This window comes from Anguilla rostrata, chromosome 10 (genome assembly GCF_018555375.3).
Source record: "Anguilla rostrata isolate EN2019 chromosome 10, ASM1855537v3, whole genome shotgun sequence".
NCBI lineage: Eukaryota > Metazoa > Chordata > Actinopteri > Anguilliformes > Anguillidae > Anguilla > Anguilla rostrata.
Genome location: NC_057942.1, coordinates 37401399 through 37426680, shown reverse-complemented (window position 1 = coordinate 37426680; position 25282 = coordinate 37401399). Strand labels below are relative to the sequence as shown.

General features: G+C 47.5%; 1 protein-coding gene across 1 annotated transcript in view; it reads right to left on the bottom strand.

Moving 5' to 3' along the window:
• The window catches only part of trpm3 (transient receptor potential cation channel, subfamily M, member 3), a 161873-nt gene that overhangs the window by 20174 nt on the left and 116417 nt on the right, over positions 1-25282 (bottom strand). Inside the window, exons 8-17 of the mRNA XM_064353222.1 lie at positions 16279-16351; positions 14067-14167; positions 12896-13030; positions 12270-12320; positions 8252-8287; positions 7909-8049; positions 6831-6860; positions 4362-4654; positions 3425-3653; positions 870-1037 (exon numbers count right to left, since the gene is read on the bottom strand). Of these exons, the coding sequence (XP_064209292.1) occupies positions 870-1037; positions 3425-3653; positions 4362-4654; positions 6831-6860; positions 7909-8049; positions 8252-8287; positions 12270-12320; positions 12896-13030; positions 14067-14167; positions 16279-16351 (1257 nt within the window). The remainder of the gene's footprint in view (positions 1-869; positions 1038-3424; positions 3654-4361; positions 4655-6830; positions 6861-7908; positions 8050-8251; positions 8288-12269; positions 12321-12895; positions 13031-14066; positions 14168-16278; positions 16352-25282) is intronic.

Sequence of the window (25282 nt, the reverse complement as noted above, 5' to 3'; positions counted from 1 at the left end):
GATGGACGTAGGCCTGCATAGATGGACATACACCTGCACAGATGGACGTAGACCTGCGCAGATGAGCATGTTTGTGACTGGTTTGGAGTGCGGGAGGCAACTGCACAGGGATGCGGCAGTTGCGAGCATGCGTTTACTGTACCTCGGGCAAAAAAAACCGCTCTCACTAGAAACGGCCGCGAGACAGAGAGACAGACAAACGGACCGAACGCTGAGCAAACAGACGGAGACTTCACGGTTCCATTGACCACACCGTTGCTGAGACCACAACACGGGGGAAGACAGAGGGGCAGGCCGCTGGGGTACAGCTGGGGGGGGGAGGGAGGGGGAGGGCGGTCTGTGTGGATCAAGGGAATCTGGGGTGAATATGTAGATTGTTGCGGGTTGGTCAAGTGGAAAACCATGTTGAATTTAGATGGTGAATGTGGATATGCGTTTGCATAATCTGCTTTGGTAAAATGGTTGGTATTCAACATGAATATGGTGAGATCTGTTTTTTTTTGTACAGGTATAAGATGCATTTGAACTGGAATTACCTGTGTAGAGAAGGGGGTGGGGTCTGTGGAGTGGGGGGCATGGCTTCCCAGAGGAAAAAAAGGCTGTGAGTGTTCTAATTGGGAGGGGCGGACCTGCAGGTGAGTTGGTCTGACGGTACTGGTGGGCCTGAAGACAAGGATTGAGCAAGAGGGGCGGGGGGGTGTCCTGTTGATTTGGGGTGGTGCGGGGCAGGGTCAGGAGGGGAGGGGGTATCCTGACAGTCCAAGGCGGGGGGGTCGGGTAGGAGGAGGGAGGGGCCCAGGTGCAGGAGGGGGGGCTGATGTGGGTGCTCTCACCACGGAGTTGTACTGCGTTCCACAGTAGGATCTTACTGTGAACTCCATGTCTTCGTCGTCCTTGTCCTTGGCGGGCTTCTCGGGCTCCTCCACCTCCTTCTCCTGCAGGTAGGTGTCCTGCTCCTGCGGCATGTAGCTCATCTCGTCCTTGTTCTTAAACTCCAGGCTCAGGATGGAGGGCGGCAGCAGCAGGCCCAGGATCACCTGCGGGGAATCAGACAGTTACACACACTAATACACACTTACACACTAATCCACACACTTACACACACGTACACACTTATACACACACCTATACACAGTTATGCACACACTTACAAACTTATACACTTTAATACACACACTTATACACCCACTAATACACACGCACACACACATGCATGTACCTGCAATGCATGCTTGAACACATACACACACACACACACGTGCAGGAACATGTCCCTGTAAAGTATGCCTGAACACACACAAGCACACTCATACTAATCGCTGATAGGGTTCGTAATAAAATGTTCCAACAGCCAGTCAGCCCGTTATTAAAGCAGCCCACAGAGGCCCTTTTATTCACTCAGATAAAAGTTGACCGAGCTTCTCTGACCCTGTCTGCTCCAGACGCAGCTCAGAGGAGCAGGGAACGGCGCGGTTAGGAGCCCGGAGGAACACCGCTCCTCCGCCTAGAAACCCGAACGAAACGCGTGCGGCTCGAATAGATGTGGGGGCACATCAAAGACCAAAGCAATCGCAACAAACTTTGTGAGGAACTGCCTGTACCCATCACCCAGCATCTTTCATTTAGTTAATGCCGCTCGGGATGATTTCTTAAAGGGAAATGATTAAAAAATGATTAGACGTTCAGATGTTTTTTAAAAACAGTGTTAAACAGCACAGATTCAGCCCTGGGACAGCTGCTGGGCACATTCTGTGTTTGGCTGGAAAAAAAAGGAGGAGGAAATGTTTTTTTTTTTTTTTTTTGCATTCGCGAACTTCCTTCCCAGTCCTCCGTTTTTTATTAGCGTGGCAATTTAATTTCGTCGGAGGAAGAGGAAGACCCGCAATCTCCGGGGAGCCGTTATTTACACTGAGAACATCCCTGCCAAGAGCGCCCGCTCTCGCTCTCTCCACTCCCCCTCCCGACAGAGCCGGCGCACCGTCCGACCCCCCCCAAGGCGCGTGCGGAGAGCAGATACGGACCCAACAATAAATCGCGGGAAGAGCGAACCGTGGTGTGAGCCCCCCCAGGGGGGTCTAGCATCCAGGAACCGCACGGCACCAGTTCGAGACCCGGACCTCGGCTAGCGCTCCCCAGCTCTGTACACAATGGGGCCGGCGGCGGTTTGGACCCGGGCTGAACGGGTCTCACCGGTACGCCCTACTCGCTCACCGTATTAAACAGTCTCCGTACCGCTGAGCGTTTTAATGTCATTTTGGACATTATTTAAACGGGAAGGCCTGAAACACCGGGCCTAATCACAGGGAAATGACAGCCGGCGTGCGAATAACTGAGCAAATAATCCCAGACCTTCGTTCACCGACAAGCACCCTGTGAAAACTGAAATGGGGAGAAAAATAAAACACTAATGATTTTTAAATTATACTTTGAGACATTGCCTGCTGTGTATTATATATATATATATATAATATTAAAGCAAAAGAGTAAAACGCACAACCGAAATATCACCGCTTCTACTGCCTGAACCAGAGAAATCTTGACGGCACTTCAAGATACACAAGACTGCTTTACTGCACCCCAGATAAAGAAGCAACGACTGTGACCTCAGAAACCCTCTCCTGCGTAGAATCTGTGTAGCGCAGCGATGTGCTTCAGTGAGCCTAATACACTGATGCAGAAGCTGAGCGAATGACAGAGGCAGGGGGCCAGGGGGGCGAGAAAGTTCAAAGGTCATCTGGTACTGAAATCCACAACATTGCATTTTCCCCTTCTTCCTCCTTCTTCATCTTATTTCTCTCTCTCGCTCTCTCTCTATCTCACAAACAAACAGATGCACACCCTTTTCTGTCATAATTTTCTTTATAACATTTATAACATGCAGTGCAAATGTTAAAAATAACAACAGATGAGAGCATTATGCATATTGCTAAATTGGGGGTGATTTTTTAAAAACTCTTCCCTCCTCTGTCTTATACCTCCTCTCTCTCCCTCTGTCTCCCCCTCTCTCTCACTCCCTCTCTCCCTCCCTCCTTCTGTCTCTCTCCTGTTTGCCTAAATGAGTGCTGAAGAGATCAGTAACACCGGCACAGGTATCAGAAGCAGATATGTGCTAAGACCTGAGCTGGGAGCACAAGCTCACATCAAAGAGAAATGCCTGCAGCTATCACCTCTGAATGTGAAAGGAACAAAGCCTCTGTAAAAAAAACACCACACTATCTCTTTATCAGTTAACCACGTCTTGTTGCACTCCCGAAAGTGTTTTAATGTTTAATGCTCACCGTGAGAAAGCAATCAGAAAGAACCGGAGTGTTACAGTGCAGAAGATCTGGCTCAGCGATCAGGAATGGACAGTTCAACGTCCATACTGAGGAGAACGTGAAGACCCCCTGACAGAAGAGAGCTACAGGGCGGAATGACCTCTGACCTTCAGTCCGGAGTTCTTGCGCATGCGCAGTCGGCCCATCCACATGTCCGTCAGCAGCATCTGGCTGCAGGTGTGCGCGATGAAGTCGCGGTGCTTGGCCGCTACCGCCAGCTGCAGGCAGGTGGCGTTGCTCCAGTTCTTCAGCTCGTAGGTCAGGAGCTTCATGGCCATCTGCTCGTCCTGCTTGTAGGACTGATCCAGGAGCTCCACCGCCAACTGCGCAAACTCCCTACAGGACATCACACGCACACGCACACGCACACGCACGCATGTACACGCACACACACACACACACACACACACGCACACACACACGCACGCATGTACACGCACACGCGCGCGCGCACACACACACACGCACACACGCACGCATGTACACGCACACACGCAAACACACACGCACACGCACGCATGTACACGCACACGCACGCATGTACACGCACACGCGCGCGCGCACACACACACACACACACACGCACACATACACACACAAACAAACCACATATGTGTTAAAGTCACCGTTGAGGTACACCACCCCCTTCTCTCTCTGAAGTTTCACTGTTTAAACAATATTCACAGTATTACACATATCCTATGGGAATAGATGGAAGGGGGTGGGGGTAGGGGATAGGGTGTAGGAGATGGGGGGGGGGGGGTATGGGACTGGGTGCAGGGGACAAGGTTAGAAGATGGGGGGTGAAGGGATTGGGGGTAGGAGGCAGATTGTAGGGGACAGGGGGAAGTGGACAGGGGATAGGGGACATGATGTAGGGGGGACAGGGTGAAAGTGATGGGGGTAGGGGCCAGGGGGAAGGGGACAGGATATAAGGGACAGGGTGCAGGGGACAGCGGTTAGGGGACATGATGTAGGGGACAGGGGGCAGGGAACAGGGTTGAGGGTGTCGGAGCGAATGGAACAGGGAGGGCCAGGGAGGACCTGGAGTTGTGGTTGAGCTCCTGCGAGATGTCGTCCACCATGTCGTTCTCTGAGGCCTCGTGGGCCATGGCCTTGCAGAGCTTGCAGGCCACCAGCGCCTTGGCCATGGCCTCCTCGCCGTGCTGCCAGAAGAACAGCGCCATCTTCTGGCGCTTCATCAGCACCGCCCACACCATCAGCTCGTGGAAGGGGAACGGGAAGTGGTTGATCTCCGGGTCGTCCAGGTCGATGTCCACCTCCTCCTCCCGCTTCCTGGTGGTCTTCTGTCGGCCCCGCCGGATCGGCATGTCGTCCTGAGGCAGGGGAGACGAGTCGAGACCAGAGCCCACCGTTCAGTCCTGCTCAATGTCTGGGCGGTATTTAATTTCTAACAGGTTTTTTTTGGGGGGGGGGGTCTCATTCCAATTCAGTCAATTCAGGAAGAGGCTGTAAAATTCAATGAAGGAATTCAAAAAAGCACCCGCAATGCTCTATTTTATATTCTATTTTTCAATTAATTTGAATTTCAATTAACTTCCCGAACTGCCTGAAATTGAAATGGAACTAACCCCAACTGTGTAGTGTCAAGAAAAAGCACAGGCCCACCTAACTGCTAATACGATGCTGTAGGTACATTGGCCCTGATTTGAAACAAGGCTGCAGTTTGCTGCGATACATTATTAGACTTGCAGATTCTGAACTTGGACCTTGCGGCTTCTACCGCTCCTTCTAATTTTGTGCATCAGGTCCTTCTTCAGCCTGAAGGATTTTGGCGGAAATTGCTATTTGGGAGCTTTTGCAGCGATAAGCACTTTTCATGGATCTCTGCGATTTCACATTTGTACGGTTCCGTGAGCGGTCACCCCACACTTCAGGGAAGCCCCCCCCCCCCCCCCCCCCCACACCGAATGCTCATTAGTAAGCAGCGTACCAGAAACATCCCCCAACCCCTCGGCCTAAACAGAATGCCATGCAATTAGCTAAAAATGGTGAGAGAAAGCCTTAAGTGCCTCAGGTTCTCCTCAGTACTTCAAGAATTTTAGAGAAAAACTGTCCTTGGTTAACCTTTTTTTTCCAAAAAAAAAAAAACTTCCACTGTTATGTAAGGTTTCACCGTAACTGAACTGCCACGGATACTGTGTCTCTGACTAGAAAATACTGAATGAGTTCAGGATAATTTCAAAAATAATATAATTATTTTTCTACAGGAAACAAATCTTCCCAACCCTTACGGATTGGAATATATCACAATATATTGTAAATATGTGGACTTACTTGGAAAAGGAAATATTTCAAAGCGGTAATAATTTGGATATGTCTTCATATACTGTGAAGTGTTGCAGTACCTTGATAATATATTTTATTCCAAAATATTTTCAGTATATTTCATTTCTGCAAGGGACTCCATGCTATATATACTGTGTAGCTAAATTGCTTGACCCTTTGGCGGAATGGATATTCTGCTTTTAAAAAAATTATCTTTGTGATGTCACAATGCTTTTTTAAATTCATTGGCCACATTTTATGCTGAAGAGTTCCATCACCTACCAAGAGCTGGACATGACAGCCAAGTCCCCAAGGTAACTATGGTTTAATAGAAAGGAATCTTCTTTATCTGAAAGCTCTTTGGATCTCCTAAGAGACACAGAGGCACATGACCCAACGAGCAAGCCTCATTTCTTCCTGCACCTTGTAATTCACTTCTTAACACATCCATCAGCGATAACATGTTTTGAGGAGGAGAAAAACGGTCTCCAGGGGCCAGAGACACAGCCGTATGCTGCTTTTATTAGTATTTAAATGCTGCATTTACACTCTTGAGACACACTGGGCACCGGTGCTGAGGACTGACAGAGAAATCTCAATCAATACGCACGCGATGCGCTTAGTGTTTTCTGCAGATGGTTGTAAAACGTATAATTAAGGGCTGCAACGCAGGGACTTGGTTTATGGGTGTAAATAAAACAAATCCTTTCAAGAAGCTGTGATTCTCCAAATTGCCTTCCCCTTCAAGAATGGGCGGTGGCCACCGTAACTTGTGTGGAGTACAGTGTAACACGCTCTAATCGGGGGTGTTGTGATGCTCAAATGGGCGGGGCTCCAGCCAGAGTGCTGTGAACGCCGGTGATGCTTCAGGCCAACTCAAGCATCGGCCAATAACGTAGCGCTCTGTTAAAATCAGTCAAATAGCAGGAAACCAATCTCAGACGGTGACACATCCGCGGCTGATTTGGAGAGCTGCGGGGTGCACAGGTGCTCCTCATTACTCAGCGCTTAATTAACCAATCATAGCAGCTGGATGGCACAGTTAACTCCCGTCACCTGGCTTTGTGGCTCTGAACTGAAGCGAAAAACAAAACCAGGACACGGTGTGCCCCTTCAAGGGCCAGGCTGAACACCACTGCGCTAGAAAGAAAGTGTCCAAGGGCCCAGGGCCCAGGGCCAATTACGGCATGAGTTTTAGTTAAACTCCACCAGATCGGGGCTTACCTCCATTCCCAAGAGCTTAAGGGCCTTCGGCTGCCAAAAAAAGAATTGGGGGGAAAAAAAACAGAAAACACTCGAAATTATCCACAGTGGAGGAGCATTTTTAGATCAACATTTCAGAGCAATAATAACTATTCAAAAATACAGATCAGGCAAGGGTATTGTTTTTTTTTTTTTAAAGGCAAATAGTAACAACTATAAAAAAAAAAATCAAAACATTTGGAAAAAAGTCTGAATAAGAATGGCTCTGATACTAAAATGAAAGGTTCTCTGCTCTCTTGTTTGTGTTTTTTTTTCTTTTTCTTTTAAAAGAAGCCATCTGTTATTTATGTATTAAGTCGGTGCTCGGAAGCTCATAGCAGCACTGTGTGCCAGATATATAAATAGAACGCGTCTGCGGCGGAACATGATGAAATCTGAAATCTGGTTCAGGGTTTGTCCCTGACAGGTCCGGTGTGTCACAGCTTCTGTTTCTTCCCCTATCTGATGAAAAACCATCAGGTGCCCGAATCCCGTCAGGTCAGATACCGCTTGTTTCTTAAGCGGTTTCGAGACCGAGGAAGAGGAAGCCTGTTGCCGGGGTATTTCGAGTCGGTCAGACCGCGTGCGATCTCTGTGGCTCGTGCTAAGCTGCTGCAATTAAGCGCATTACTGTATGATAGCTGCCTTGGGTTTCACGCCACGGCTCGATACTTAGCCGGCGTTTTAGCTACTTAGCCCCACCTCCTCCTTAACATAGCAAATAAGGGTACTGAAGATGGCGGGTAATTTGTAGTTTTCTGAAATTTTCTGAAATATTTGTAGTTTTCTGAAAATTCTGTCTGGCTGTGTCTGTCATAACATCAGATAACTAAGAAAGTGTCTTCATTTGGATTTACAGTTTCTGTCACCTGAAGGATATGAAATGTCAGAAGATAACATCACTTCTATCACAATCTACATTGTTATTTTCCATTGATATATTCAATACACTTGCAAACCCAAGATTAATTCTGACTGTTGTTCCCCCATTCATAGTTATAGCTCCCCTCTTAAAAATAAACTTAAAAAACCTTAAATAAAGAAGGTGGAGTTCACTCACTCTTTTAGGGCCGAAGAGATTGTGGTAAAGGGTTCGAAACCTTTTCCTGGTGTAATTGCAACGGTAAGCCCCGCCCATCAAGTACTCAATGACCAGGCCGATGTCAATCAGACTGATTCTGTAATCCGGCGGGAGGTTGCCCTGGAAACCAACAGAAGGTTGTTTCAGAGGTAATGGAGACTCACAGAAACAAAATGCGTAAAAAGAAACAGGATAGGGAAGATAGAAAAAAGTACAAGCACACACACCGCACACACGCACGCACGCACACACGCACGCGCACACAAACTTTTTTTATTTTTTGCTAAGCCGAGAAAAAAAAAAAGGTTGTTATTTGATTCACCTTGAAATAGATCCAGCTGAACCCTGGATACTCTTGCTTGGAAAGAACACACAAGGTCAGTGAGAAACATCACATGAGGAAAGGAGCCCGGAGACGCTGAAACCCCGCTAAGACCCCCGCCGGGGGGGCGCGGCAGGCGCTAACCGCGATAGCCGCTACGCGCTAGCTCGTCTGCGTTTGTACTTCGGGATCCGATCTTATCGGGGTTTCAGCACTCAGAAGCCAGGAAGAGAGAAGAATGCACGAGACAAGAGGGGTTATTTTATTCGTTTTTTTTTTTTTTTGGGGTTTTTTTTGTTCGCTGAATCTGAGCTGATCAGGAATTTCCCGCCGAGGCCAAACTGAATTTGTAGCACTCACTTTAATCAGAAGTCAGTCAATCAGTCACAGTGACTTATTAATCAGCACGCTTTGATTCGAAACCTCTGGTGTGGTTTTTAGCTACGTTAGCCATTTCTTATCAGTGGGTGCTTTTCACTTTTTTTTTTTCCCCTTTGGAATCGGCAGTCGCGCCTCTCGAGTTAGCGCTACGCTAAGCACACCTGCAAGCACAGCAGGTGAGGTGTGTGCAGTCTTCCAGGACACCTACCTGCAAGCCACTGATTTTACACCCTACAGGCCACACACAGTACTACAGGAGAGCCAGTGAATACTTTACACTGTACAGGCCACACACAGTACTACAAGAGAGCCAGAGACTAGATTACATCCTACAGGCTACACAGTACCACAGGTGAGCCAATGACTATTTAACACTGTACAGGCCACACAGTACTACAGGAGAGCCAGTGACTATTTTAAACCCTGCAGGCTACACACAGTACTATAGGAGAGCCAGTGACTATTTCATATTCTACAGACTACAAAGCACTACAGGAGAACCAGTGACTGTTTTACATCCAACAGGCCATATGCAGTACAACAGGTAAGCCAGTGTAAGCCAGTGACAATTTTACACCCTACAGGCCATACGCAGTACCTACAGGAGAGCCAGTGATTATTTCATATTCTACAGACAACACAGCACTACAGGAGAGCCAGTGACTATTTTACATCCGACAGGCTACAGTCGAGTCAGTGACTACAGGGTGGGTTTAAACCCTGACTGATTTAAACACACCCTATTCTGGGGGAGGGGGAAGGGGCGGCAGGAGATTTGACACTAACACCAATCCTGCAGAATCCTTATGAAGATCAACGGATGAAAACTAGAAAAATCAGCCTGCAATCCTAAGGGCTTTCACTGGTCATAGGCCAATTAGCTGGCTGGTTTTTTGAATTATATAACTGGCTGACTCCTAAAAGCAATATGCTTAAGGAAAACGTGTTTTTTAAAAAAAACGCATTAATGGCTGTCCAAACAGAATTATGCACAAAAATGTTTGTTGTATTCTGTGATAGAAAAGTGTTTGGCATTTAATTGGGCATTTTTTTTCTTCCTGTTTATATCCTTCCTAGAGTAGCACCAAGAGTACTACAACAAAGATAAATTTGGAATATCTCATTTCTGTCAACACATTCTCATTGAACCACAAGATTGAATTTGAATATAAATTATTTTATTGTTCTGTTTGCATGTCCGTAACTGGCAGATAATTCTATTGTAAATTAAAAGACTTTTGGGGTAAGACATGATTTAGTGTGCATGTGATTTTTGGGCTGCTGTGTGTGTGTGTTTGTTTATGTGTGTGTATGTGTGTGTGTGTGCATGTGTGTGCGTATGTATGCATATGTGTATGTGTGTTTGTGTGCGCATGCATGTGTGTGTGTGTGTGGGCATGCAAGTGTATGTGTGTGTGGTTGTGTGAGTGTGCATGTGCGTGCAGGGACGTACTATATGCCGTGCAGCAGTCTATGTGCACATCAGCCCAAAAATATGCAGCAAAGTGGCAGCAGAGCTAATGCTAGCCAGGGTGACTGAGCTCTGTTAGCATGGACACACACAGTATGTGACTGACAGGTCCAGGATCTCCACTCTCAAACGGATGCTGCTCTCCACTTGGGTGACTTTAAAGCTCGGGATCAGCTGTTCTTTTAACTAAAACTGTTTATCATAGCCAAACACTCTGAACTAAGGAGGATGCAGTCATTTGTAAGTAGAAAAAAACTTAAAAACAAAAAAACTAAAGTAAAGCTATCTGCATGTTAATTTTTTAAAGGATAGATGGATGTACAGTGAGTTCCATAATGATTGGAACAAAAACATCTTTTTCTTGATTTGCCTCTGCAGTACACAGTTTAAGGTTTGTAACCATATATCACAAGTGGTTAAAGAGCAGATTCTCAGCTTTTAGAAAGGGCATTTTTATACACTCTGGTTTCGCCATGTAGAAATTCTATTCTATGTATAAAAAGTGCTGTAATTTCCAAATGATAAAAAACCATGTATATAAAAATACCCTTAAATAAAAGCTGAGAGTGTGCTCTTTATCCACAAGTAAATTGTTCGATCTGCAAATCTAAAATTGTTGAGTACAGAGCCAAATCAAGAAAAATATGTATTTGTCCAAAACATTATGGAGCTCACTGTATATACATATTTATGTATGCACATTGATGTGTATGTGTATACATCACATAGTACTGGGAGCTATATTACAATGCATAGCTGCACAGCAAGACAGGTGTTTGAACTGTTAGACAGGTGTAAGGTCCAGGGCCTGTATTCACAGAGCATCTCACTCGCAGGAGTATTGCTGATCTCAGATAAGGGTTCCTAATCTTTTTCCATTACGAGCCGCAAGGCCAAACAGATCCTAGATCAGTGCTCCCACTCTTTGAGTTGCTTCGTGAATACCGACGCTGGTCACGGCTGTTATCTACGATGCCAGGCCGAGTCAGCGTTCGCCGTGAGGTCAGAAACCACATGCAGCAGCACACCAGTCGCTCGCGGACAGACGGACGGACGGACGGACGGACGCACACGCAGACGGGGCGCAGACAGGCAGTCTCTACGAAATCAGCTCTACGAAATCGCTCTACACACCACCACCCCCCACCCCCCCACAGCATGCAGCCGTGGCAACCAGACAACCAGAGCGCTACAGCGAGTCTGACAGCCCGATGAGACGGGGAAGCGGGTTTCTCGGAGACGGCCGGCGGAAGCTGTCAGGCTGCGACGGCGGTGGTGAGCGGGTTGGTTTGGGACGGGGGGGTGGGGGGGTGGGGGTTATGACAGGGTTATTTAGACCAATCAGAGCATGAGACGGGTGATAAGACAGCTGATGAAACCTCAAGAAAACCCTGGAGCCCCGTCCCTGCAGGTTAGAGAAAGGCAAGAGGGGTTGGAGCTGGAGAAGGTAGGCTCCCTGCGCTTTGACTGACAGCTGCTCGGAGGAAAGTGGCACGTCTCTCCCATGTGACATGTGACAGAACTTGAAGGGACTTCACAGACTACGACTGAATCAGAGGGAATAATGCTTGGAGCTGAGTGTGTGTGTGTGTGTGTGTGTGTGTGTGTGTGTAACTGTCGGCAGGCAGTTTACTGTTGAAATACGACCACATTACAGATATAAATACAGCAAAATCAGGCTTGGGGATAAGAGGCTACAGGTAAGGCCAACCCTCTATTCCAGGAAGCAGCCATACCACAAGGTGAACACATGTAATACCTACAGAGCAGATGTTATTTGTTATGATGTAATTGCATTGAGGGAAATAATATGGGATTTTCAGTGAGATAGACTCTCGGCTCCCAGTACAACCTCCTCAGTCTAAGCTCAGGCCTGTATCAAACCTCACAGGCCCTGCAGGGCATCCAAAGTTTTGCTGAAGTCGGAAAAACAGCGGACTGAAACAAAGCCTTTTTTACGGTTTCACTCAGACCGGGGGAAGGGGTATGGCGTAACCACGACACATTCCCAAGCCGTCCTTGCAGAGGCCCAAACACCGGTCGCCACTGAAACGAGGAAGCAGGAAGCGGCGTCTACCACACACTAACCGAGGGTTATTCCACACAGAAGCAGCACAAACCAAGAAACACGACTGACCTTCCACCGAGCACAAAAGACAATCGTACCTTTTTGACGTCTCTGACCAGGTGGTACAACGTGTTTGATGGTCCGTGTCTCTGGAAAGACACAGATTAACAATAATAATAATAATTAGACATAACTCAACATTTGAGCTGGAAGAATTGTGTTGTTTAAAGTATGCTCAAGAGGTGGAGAAATAGCAGGAAATAGCAGGAAACAGCAGGATTTTGTTTCTTTTTTTTGCTACCAGTGATGCCACAAGTACTACTACTATAACTACCACTGCTACTACACCTACTAATACTGCTCCTGCTATTTATACAACCTGATATAATGATTGAATCACAGCCATCCTTTGAATTTTCAGGAGCTGAAAATGTGTGCTTGTCTTATGAATAAAATGTTACTCATTGTGGTGCATTGTGGGACATGTAGTACAATCACCCTTCTTTGGGATGATGACATGTCAGAAGGCTGGTTTTGGAATGAGCTCACCCCTCATATATTGAACACAATATATATCACACACACACACACACAGTACTGCTCCCCACTGAATTAACACTAATGGAGAGAGGGAGGGAGGGAGACAGAGAGAGAGATAGGTGGGGGGACAGAGCTCCTGTGCTGGGACAGAATCACACAGGTGCACACGTGCGGGAGAGATTACCGTGTTGTAGAGCTCCTCTAGTCTGGAGAGGGTAAGGAACCGATGCATGCTGACACCATTCTCAATCAGCAGTTTCACAAAGTCCACTCTGTCCAGCACCAGCGCGTCCAGCATGGACTGCTCCAGGGACCCCACCTGGAGACAGGTAACCACAGGAAGGGTTAAATCACTAACTCCACCTGGAGACAGGTAACCACAGGAAGGATTAAATCACTAACTCCACCTGGAGACAGGTAACCACAGGAAGGATTAAATCACTAACTCCACCTGGAGACAGTGATTTAATCCTTCCTGTGGTTACCTAACTCCACCTGGAGATAGGTAACCACAGGAAGGATTAAATCACTAACTCCACCTGGAGACAGGTAACCACAGGAAGGGTTGTATCTCTCATAACTGCACCTACAGTATGTTAACCTCAGGAAGGATTCAATTATTAATGAGTCTATTGGGAGAGAGGTAGCTACAGATTTATTCTCACATAATGGGCTACATGACTAAAGCACCTGGAGACCAGTAATCACAGGTTCACCTGATTGGAAAAGACTTAAGCAACAGTGACAGTATGCGTTGTGTGTTTGGAGAATAGATTCACTCCAGTTCTTGAAAGACAGGGTAATTAGGTATAATGAATTGTGCTAACAATGTATCACAAATTGTTTATTTTCTTTGCTTTTCTATGACCGTGTTTTATTTTGCTTCCATTCCAAAATTTTCGGGGTGATATCTGTTGATATTGCGACAGGTACCAGCTGAAATGACTTTCAAACCGACAGGAAGGACAGACGCATCGCACGGCAAACACCAGTCTCGTCAAGGCCAAAAAAGACGTGAACAGATGGATTTCTTCTCTCTCTCTTCTGTGGAGGCATTCACGCATAAAACATGCAAATGGAAAAAAAAGGCATTAACAGCTGCCCAAAAAGACTGCCTCTGTCGGAGCCGCGTTAGCATGCGATGCTAAATCTGCGGGACCACCAACCGAGAAGGATGCAGATTCAGTGAATTAAACCTGACTGAGAAAAAGAATGCTGGACCGCAGCGATGACATCACTCTAAATAAGCCTGGTTTCTCCTGAAGCCAGGTTGCTGTGGGTTGTTATGGGTACCCCATCCATTGTGCCATGTTGCGTGAAAGGTCTGAAACAGGGGCGTTCCTCCCGTGCATTACCGGCCACTGCTGCCCGTAGATGAAGATCTGGCTGCGGGCGATGTCCACCCTGTTCCACGCCAACGCCAAGCTCAGCTGGTCCGGCGCGGACGCATTGGCCCCTGGGTAAAACAGAAAGGCAAGGGGTTGATCAGACAGATACGGACACTGAACGTTTTGCTCCTTTCACGTCTCAGTGAAAAGTCAAACCACATCCGTGCCGGCTTTGTACCGTCTACCGTCCTGCCACCAACCGTTCCCCCACTTAAGTTTAAATGTCCGGAAAGTTCCAAAAGCGCAATTTATGGGCTGTTTACCCAGCCGAGAGACCAGCTTTCAGTGCCTCGCACCCAGAGGCCACAGGGCTCTTCCCTGGGGCGTGCCGAAATGTGATGCTCACGGCGTTCATTCTTCAGCTTTACACATCAATCATTTTCCAGCAGGTCGTTTTTTAAGAGAACTGGTCTCCCTTCTCCCGCTGCTGCCGAGAAACATCAATTACAGGCAGCCGCTCCTGGCTATGTATTAAAGCGCATTCATGTACACTGTTTAACAGCCACTCCTGAGACGGACTGCTATTATAATCCTTTAGTCTGAATTACTATTGTCCAGGGGAGAGGAGAGGCTTTTGTGCAGAGAGGGACATGAATTATGGAAGAGAGTGTGATGCCTTTATGAATGTTGTCACTGGAACTCAGAGGAGAAAACCCCTAGCCATGCACACACACACACACACACGCACACGCACACACACACACGCACACACCTGCATGCATACACACACCCACCCACACACACACACACACACAGACACGCATACACACACACACACACACCTGCATGCATACACACACCCACACCCACACACACACACACAAGCATATACACACAGATACACACATATGTACAGACGCACACACACAACTATTGAAAATCAATAATTTGAGCTATGTGCGCTCAGGTGAGCCGATATTGTCCAAATCAGCAATCAACTCTGAATGAACTGTTGGCCAGGCACATCTCCTTTTTTTTGCTCTAAATCAATCATTGAGAATGAAGATCCACTGAATCAATTTAGACTGAATAATTTACGAAAGTTCTGTTGTTTTGGGGGGGTCTGTGGAGGATCTTCTTGAAGTGAAAAACTGAATAGAGATGGCCACTGAGTGGCTTTATGGGGCTTATAAAGCTCTGTCTGCCAGAAGAGGGAGGGGTGGAGGATCACTCACAATCCACACATCTCTCAGAGGGAGGAAGAGAGAGAGAGAAAGAGGATGAGAGTCTGCATTATTTCACTCTCACCCTCCCACTGCAGTGGACAAAAGCTACAGCACATAGCACCCCTCTGGTCTCTCTGGAAAACTGTGTGTGTGTGTGCATGAGTGCATGCATGCGTGCAGGTGTGTGTATATGAGTGTGTTTATGTGTATGCATGCATGCTTGCCCATGTGTGTGCGTATGTTTGCAAGTGAGAGAGTAAGAGGCTGAGGGGGAAAGACTTCTCTGGAAATTGTTCATAATTGAACTCTTGTCTGCCCAGTCACACCAGGAGGGAATGAGGGTGTTTGGGACAGGATAAACAGGGGGGAGCACTGGAAGATGAATGGGTTTGGGATGAGTGTGACAAAGTGTGAGAGAGACAGAGAGGAAGAGATGGAGCGCATCTTCTCTTCCCTTTTCCCTCCATTTTCTCTCTTACATTTTCACACAGTTGAGATGCTTTAAGCAGCAACAACAAAAAAATTCTACAGGGGATTGAGAGCACTCAGAAAAGCTGAAAAAAAGCTAGAAAAAAACCTCTGCTTTCAGCCACCCAGAAACAACACAGCCTCAACGGACACCCACATGACATAAATCTCACATAAATACTGAGAAACACTTCACACATAAAAACACACACATACATATAGACACACACACATACACACAGACATAAATGCATGCGTGCACACACACATGCGCGCACAAATATGCACGCACGCACGCACACACACACACACACACACACACACAAAGCGTGCGGGCACGCGCACACACACACACACACACACATACACACAGACATAAATGCATGCGTGCACACACACAGACACGTGCACACAAATATGCACGCACGCACGCACACACACACACACACAAAGCGTGCGGGCACGCACACACACACACACACACACACACATACACACATACCCTCAGTGCGAATGTGCTGTTTGGTCCTTGGGACTGACATTACCTTTCAGGAGAGCGGTGAGGATGGCCAAGTCAATGTCCTGGTGGCCTTCCGATCCCATTCGGAACACAGTTATCTGAAAAACACACAAACACACACCCGTGTTTATTATAAGGCTGGGATACAATCACAGTTCTCACCGTGACCACAGAAAGTCACATGACTGTACAATTTCACTCGGTGATTGTGCTTGTGCATTCAATCCTCAGTATAGACTTCCTTCAAAGAAACATGGTAACACCTGTGTTACGCTCTCCAATCAGCTTCAAGGTCAAGAGGAGGAGTCAACCAAACAGTGCCTCATAATAGGCTGTTCTCAGACCCTCCACCCAATAATATTCCAGATAACTACAATGTCTAGTGAGTGACTGGTGACCTGCAGAGCTTTCTTGTCTCTTGGGAATGCGGTGTAGAGGCCAAGGATCTGAGCCAATTTCAGAGGTTGCAAGTTTGATTCCCAAGTGGGGGGCACTGCTTGCTTGATTGAGCAAGCTACACATCCATAGCTCATAGAGAAGCTTATTTTGACACCGTGTGTGCCTGCGATAAATAAATGATGAAAACCCCTCTCACTCCCACCCACACCCCCTCTCCCAAGATGGGCAGGTGGTTGATCCTATAGGTCATCTCTGTCTGCATCTGTCATCTCTTCTTCACGAATAAACTTCTCATGAGGAAGAAAATGTCATGTAGTCACATCATCACGTGATGTGCACAAAATCATTCCTAAAACAATGACCTTTCCCCACCAAGACACAAACAAGGATATGTGCAACCGGAAAAAAGCTTCCAATTTGTGTCCGCCTTGTTCGTGGGACTGTGTGTGGGTGTATGAGTGTGTCTGTGTGCGTGAGTGTGTGTGTAGGTGAGTGTGTGTGTGTTTGTGTGTGTGCGCGCGCATGTGTGAGTGTATGAGTGTGTGTCCGATGACCATTTACAGGACTGTTGCTGCAGGCCTCTCCTTACTGTTTCAGCTTTACACCGGCAACCAGCCAGTGTAGTGCCATCTTACAGTGTCCTTTCACTGCAGTCTGTGATAACAGAGACTAACGGCAACCTGCAGCCCTTCAGTCAGGGGTGGAGAGATACAGGCCTGGAGATATACAGGGTCCTTCTGGAGAGCCACAGAGTCCTGCTGGCACCATTAAGATTTGATTGTTCCTTTCTTTACTTATCGCTCTGGCGCGACCAACAGATAGATAGGCCCTCTGGCTCTCTCTAATGTGACTTTCCAAATAAATGGTGTCCATTCCCCAGTGGAATAAAAAAACATATAACAAAAGCAGCACTCTTGAGACGTCCTACCCAGCAGGAGCATCAGCTGTGGGAGCATTAGCGTTAGCACGAGGCGCTAACCGCGCTTCAAGGTCGCCCCGCGCGGTGGCCGTGACTGCCGAGGCGTGCTGGGAATGGGGGCCCGGGACGCGAGGGGTGCGTTTATTACGCTATTAATCTCTCCCTCTTTTCATCCCCCCAACTGCTCTCAACCCCCCCCCCCCACCCCTCCACCCCTCCACCATGGCTCTGCCTGGCATTGGGTCATGTTTGTGGATTTATTTGCACATGCGGCATGAAAATGCAGTTAGGGGTTTTTTTCAAACCCAGCCACAAACGGCCTTCACCCTAGAATCTGTGTAGAAGCAAGTTCGCCGTGTTCTCTCTCTCTGTCTCTCACTCTTTCTCTTGCTCTCTCTATCTCTCTCTCTCTCCATACGCTTCCATACCGTTGTGTGGGTCTGCGATACAGATGAATGCCTGCGGCTGGTAGATAACTGGGGTTATCTACAAGCGTTGGGAGTACTGATGGATCATGTGATGCCACAAGGGGGAGGAGCTGAGGGAAACAGCAGAGTAGTCGGGAGATCTGGTGTTACTGACCAGGCGGGGTGCTTAGCTCTGCTGCTAGCTCACCCAGGAGGAGACGGAGGGGGGAATTACCAGCAGTCTTATTTATACAAGCCCACTCCCTCATGCACTCCTTCACAACCCCCCACCACCCCCCCCGAAACAAGACTAATGCACACCATTAAATCTACACTGCTCAACCCTGTAATCCCACAAACAGGGCTATTCATCTCTGATGGGAGTGAAGACTAAAGACTGCTCCTGCTTAAGACCCACACTGCTGCACGCGGGACTAAAGAAGAAGAAGGGAAAGAAAAAAATAATAGCCGTTTGATGAAGTCAAAGGCAGTGTAGCGTAACGGTTAAAGACCTGAGGTTGCCAGTTCTAATCCCAGGTGAAGGCACAGCCGTTGTACCCTTGAGCAAAGGTACTTAGCCAAACATTGCTTCAATGTACAGCCAGCTGTACAGCCAGCATGTGAGTCACTCTGCATAAAGGGGGTCTGCTTATCATATGAATAATATACTCCAAAGAGTGCCTAGTCAACATTTAGGCATTCAGCAGATGTTCTTATTCCTGGTGACTAAGAAAAGAGTCCATCTAGCAATGCTAGAAGAGCAGCGCTTCCATAGGAGATTTGCTGACTGTGGCCTGGACTGGACGCCATGATCTCCGTACTACAGACAGGACAAATATGGAACCGGCAGTTTGGCTCCAGCCGAGATTTGGGCAGAGCTCCCAGGCCAGACCGGGCCAAAGACAAGCCGCGGCCAACGGGCTCTACGTGAGCCCCGCGCCAGGCTTGGATCACTCGCTCGTCTCTTCCGGCTTCCGTTTCTGTTTTTTAACGTTTTTTTTCTTCTCTTTGTTTTGTTTGTTTTTTTTGTCACCTGTGGAAAACAACCAGGCGGCAGGCAGGGGGCGCTGGAGAGCGGGAACAGATGGACCCCCCCCCCCCACAGTCAGATTCTTGCTTTTGTTCTATGCAGCCGTGAGACCCGTTTTCTACCCCTTGGCGGGAGGGTGGTGGGGGGGGGGCAAATTTTCTTAACCGTGCAAAAAAGCAGCCATGAGGGACGTTTTCCATTTCAACATCCTGCCCACCTCAAACGGCCATCTTAATTACGTAGCGCTCTCCCTCTCTCACCCTCCATCTCATTCTCTCTATCTCTCTTTCTCCGCCAGCCGCCAGGAGAGTGCCTTCACATTAAAGGAGTCGGGGGCGTGGGGAGGGAGAGGTTTTGAGGGGTGCGGTGGCGGTGGGGGTGGTGGGGGAGGAAGGGGGTGTGGCAAGGGTATAACAGGATTGGTTCTGACACACGGTAGCCCTGCTACATATTACAGACCACCTCTGTGACGCGAGTTATTTGGATGGCAGGCGTGAGAAAGGGTTTTTGGCATGGCGGCGCTCTGAAATCAACCATCGACCTCAACAGAAACACTCTCGTGATGAATCAAAATCAACAATTAAAAAAAACAACAAGAACAGAACTGATCAATAATAAATGCTAATACACAAATGTGAAACCCGAAGGCTAGACGTATAAAATATATAATAAAAAAAAGAAATAAAAACAACTATTTTTCATGGCGTTTGATGCAGGGCCTGCTCCCAGTGCCTCAGACATATTCATAAGCCCCCTGTTTGGGATGCTTGAAAGGGCTGCATGGTTGGCTTGGCCCGGGGAAGAGCCATTCATCTTAATTTAACGGGCGAGAATGCCCCCTCGCCGCTTCCCCCCGCCCCTCCCGCCCACCCCCACCCCCCCCGCCCCTCCGTGCGGCTCTGGCGCCCGGCACGCGACCCAATTTGCAGATTATGTGGCGGCGGCTGCTTCCCCATAGCCTAACAGTGTCAATATTCTTTCCTCCCCCTCTCTCTCTCGCTCTAATTTTTATCTATACCACTCTTCCTCTCAACCATTCTATTGCTTATTCTCTCACTCCATCCCACTCTGTCTCACCTTTAAATTCTCTATCCATCCATCCATCCATCCATCTATAGTCATATCAGGAAGTACTCAGATATTTAGAGCTGAAACTGTACTGGTGGTGATTGTGTTAGTGCTGGTGTTGGTGGGAGCAGTTGTGGAGTAGCCGGTGTTAGTGTTGTTGTTGTTGTTAGTGGTGTTAGTGTTAGTTGCTGGTATTCACTGTCTGGCTTTGCCTTGCTTCTCATCAGATTCAATGTGATTCCATACACCCTTGAGACATCACGTGACACGCCAGGACAGACCACAGATCTTGTTGATACAGCTGCAGTCCACACAATTTCGCTTCTCGCGCGTTTCACATGACGTGCGTGGAGTACGGCATCGTGGCCACGCGTGATTCATGACCTCTGAAATCCATCACCTTCAGAAAAAAATAAAATAAATCATAGAGAGAGGCTCAGAAAGGCAAGGTGGATATCAGAAAAGAAATGAGCTGCCTTTTGAACTGCGAGGAGCGAACACTCATCGATTTTACAATCAGCGGCGAAGCTGAGGACCGCGCCACACTCTGTGAATCTCAAAAGCCTGCGGAGTGTTGGCGGCCGAACTCATGTTCGCTTGAAAACATATGTCTTCGGACTGGACAGGGGCCAAACCAAAGGACTAAATACAGAAATGGCCTGTCCCAGGGGCCACTACGGGGCACGCGAAAAGAGCACAGAGGGACCGGAACCACCCCTCCACGCATCCCGCAGAGCGACACGTCGCCATGGCAGCATCAGATGGCGCGGCAACGCTCCTTTTGATCTCGGGCCCAGGGAAAAGGGGCGGAAGTCTCGTTCGAACAGGAGGGTTCGTGGGCGACGGTCCAATCCTGGGCGGGGGGGGGGTGGGGGGGGAAGCTACTTCACCAGACGCTGCCCCTCCCTGCCGGACAAGAGGCGCCATTTGGAGGCCCGTTGCCATAGCGTTTCTGCGATGTAGCAGGGGTGAATGGGAGGATGTGGGCTGTTTTCAGGGTAGTGGGAGGGGCCAGCTTTTAGCAGGGAAGTGAACCGTTCGCCCTCCGGTCCAGAGGGGCCGCAGTCAACCGGGAACCACGACTCTTTTAAAGTGGCAAACGAGGCTAATCCTTCTGAAGTGGGCAGGCAAGGTTAAACCAGGTCAATCAAGATGACGGCCGGGGGAATTGAGTGGTCTACATGCCTGGCTGTAACATGAGCGCAGATCATCTTATTTTCGCCTGCCTTAGCCAGGGCTGTGTTCTCAATACTGAACGTTCATGTCTTCTTGTTTTTTTCTTGAGTTCCTTTGTTGGCTTACTTCAACCATTTATGATCCATAGCTATTCCCAATCACAGCCACACATTCTAGACACAATAGATTCTCAACCCCATATTCTTCAGAGTGAACGTTCAGTCTGTGCTATTGAAGTTGTAAGGATCTAACTGAATATTCATTCATGAATATTCTTTAAAGGGTCGTGGCCCAGGACAAGACCAGAGGCAAAGGATGTCCTTGCGCACACATTTGCATGAACATTCATGAACGGCAACAACATCGCATAGAAAACGAAGATTGAGAGGACACAAAGCAACCCTGGAGCTTACCATCTGGTGCACACAGAACAGTGAGGAAATCTAGACACACACACAAAGGACATCCAGGACCAAGTCTGGGCAACACAACGCTAACCATAAGGCCCCCAATCATGTGCTAAAGAGAGCTGCTGAACTAGCACACTGACCGCATTGCCAGAGAGCCATCATCGTAATCAAATCAGCGATGGGGAAAAAGAGGCTTAGGAACCTCACAAGCCAATGATGCGTCTTAATCATTAATAAGAATTAAGCATGTGGGGGGGAGGGGGTTGATCCTCGTAAATTATTGATTGGAGAAAGTTAAGGCTGCACTTATCCTTGAATTATTCAGAGGGGCACTTGGAGAGGATCTGTGTTCATTAGCATCAGTTTTCCAAGCTACACCGACAGGAAATAAAAAAAATATCTTGCAGCTGTCACACACAGTGCATTATGGGAAACGTTGACCCCTGAAATTGGAAGGGTTTCTTACTGTTTGCTGCACAGGGATTCGGTTCTTTTCCGGGCATATTAAAAAACCTCCCAGAACACACTGGTGGCAGTGACAGAGGAATTTTAAATGAAGAGGGATTTTGGGTATTTTTCTAGCAGTAGAACCTGTTAATTTCATTATTTAACTTGTCTTAAGGGGGTTGCGATGCATATTAATTGGGATTAAATTCAGTTATCTGTTGAAAATCAAATACACAAAACACACAAGTGTGTTTACTATAGGAAGTTTTAAACATCTTTTTAATAATTTAGCCATTTTTTCCCCTCTGTGATTTGTGACATGCACCTGTACCTCTCTAGTTGCCATGGTGCCACCTGCTCCCAACTGCAGCTGCTGGATCTGTGTGCCATGTACCATGCAAACATGGGCCAGGTCTGTTCTGTCCAGCGTACGTGTACGGGCACTAAGACTAAACCAGGAGTTACAGAGAGAACACAGACCCTCTAAAACTGCATTTGGGACCAGAAATGTGTAATGAATGCATGAAGTGGCTTGGGTTGGTATAACTGGGTATTTCATTAGTAAAAAATGAAACATTCATGTTTTAGTCCTGGCAACCATTAGCTGAAATCGTCAGAAATATCTGCGTGGCTCAGCCATTGGAGTGTGGAGAGGAAAATGGCTTGTCCTGCCAGTAATGTCCCAAACCAGAAGAATACTGAAGCAAAGACTGACGAAAACTCCTGAGCATAATAGGGGTTAGAAACTGATAATAAAAGTAAAAGCCATAGTTAATTTGCCTTGAAACACACTCCAGCTTCATCAAAGCGTTGGTTTACCAAAACTTCAGGGTCAAATATTTTCTATTTTCTTGGATTCAGGAAGACTTCATTTGCATGAACATGGACCCAATTTTCAAACTCCAGACAAGACACAGCTGAGGGTCAAATGAATAATCCACACTATCGAGCCCCGCCCTGTTCTCCCAAACCTGATGACATTCAAACCGGCAAGATGGCACTTTGGGGTTAAAAACAGCCTCTGTCTCTGATATAACCGACTCTGACACTCACCAGGCTCACTTTTTTTCCTTCAAATGGAACATTGTGAAAATGAATTATGAAATGAATCGGGAAAGCCTTTGACACTATCAAGATAAAAGATCAGATAAGTACTGCGCATTAAATTATACAGGTGTTCCTGAAATCAGAGAGAGACCCGACCACATCTTTTTTTAAATCAAAATTAGAACAGTTTGGCCCAGCACTCCTCTGAGATGAACTGCTGATTTCCAAACGTCAGAGCAGGAACAATGTTTTTTTCCAAGAAGTATTTGCTCAGCACGGACACTCAGTTCTAAAAACAATACTGCCATTACAGATAAAACAAGCCATTAAGTTTGAGTGAGCTTTGTCTAAAGCATTGTCTTACAAACACAAATGCTCACATTATTATTTCAGGAGGAAAAAAAATCTCACGACAGGGCCAGAGACTGTTCATGCATTACATTTTATGTACATGCGTACATATTCACCTGTCTATCAGTCTGTCAGTCGGTCAATCAAGCAGTCTTATGTTATCATTAAAATGATTGACAATTACAAATGCTAAGAACAAATCAACTAAAAGACACAAAACACTTGCCTAAATTCACTAGTGAAACACGAAGGGAGAAGCACATTGCGGATAGACTGAATCTGGTCCCTAACTGGCATTGGGTCCTCAGATCGCTGTGTGTTATCAGGTGGCAGTGAGACAAATATCTCCCTCCATAAAGAAGGGTAATAGAGCACGATCTTCCGGCAGATTCCATGCGGGATTGCGGTAGGCACTGAGCCCCCCCCGCCCCTCCCCCCCCTTCCCATTAAACCCCCCCACCTGCCATCACTCAGCCCCCCCGTCACCGAGGTGTCTCTTAAAGGGCTCTCCCTCAGCATCCTCACACATTCTGGGATGTCGCTGCATGACTCCCTGTTGCCCTTCAGTTCGATTAATGAAACTGTCTTTCCCGGTTGAGGACGAACGTGGGCTACCACACAGAGGTGGTGCTTGGGAGATTTGTATTTTTTTTTTTTTTTAAACGTATGTAGTTAAAAATCAAATGATTGCATTATCTGACGAGGAGTCGTCCCCATATATAATTCATCTTTATAGCGCCTTTCATATTCCGGCCCCTGAGGCCTCCGCCGGGCGCGCTAGCAACCGAAGCGCGCTAGCGACCGTAGCGGCGCTACTGAATCCGTGTCGCCTCCTCTCCGCGTTCATTTCCTCCCCGCGGCGGGCGTAGCGGGGTCGGCGGGTTCGCAGAGCACGCTGTGATCAGTAATTAACGCCGCCGCGAGGTGGGAAGCCCCGCCGCTGCACAGATAACCGCCGCACGGGAGGCGGAGCCCCGAGCGGAACCCACGCCGCGATCCGGCGGCCATTTTGCCACCTCGCTCTCCGCCACACCTCCTCCATTAACCCTGCTCATTCATTAGTCAGTCACCCTTATCCAGAGACAACAACATGGAGAAATGTAACATTTTCAAATCATGATATCTATAATAAATAAAAATTACATAACGCATGTCATCACCGGACATGACAGGTACATTGCAGGTTATGACAAATGTCATAACACTGTCTTCATGCGATCAGCAGTAATTTTGGATGAGAAACTTTTAATTCATTGTTCTGTCAAACTTTTCAGTGGTTATACTGACAGTGTTATAAAACTTGTGATGAGCTGTAGCACACTGCCTTGACAGGTCATAACATGGCATAACCTGGGATATCATATTTATCACTGTTTTGAGGCTCTATGACAGATAGTTAAAGTTGTCTGAACTATCATTCCATGTGACCCATTTATATAACTGGCTGTTTGCTGAATAAATCCAGGTTAAGTAACTTGACAGAGGTCGAACAGCTGTGCACCACCTGGGACAGAAGCCTGCAACCTTTTTGAGGGGAGTAACATAACTGTCTTCTCGATATTTAAAATTCAGCGAGCTGCGCTTTCACCAAAACAAGCGTTATTTTCAGCCTCCTGCAAAAACGCAGGTCAAAGCGCAGGTCGTCCTCCGCAAGGACATCATTAGTCAAGCGTCTGCGACTGACGCTCCAGCATTCTGAACACGAGCAGAAAAAAAGACAAAGCCAGGTGTGAATATGGGGCTGGGGGGGTGTTGGGGGGACACTAAGAATCTAC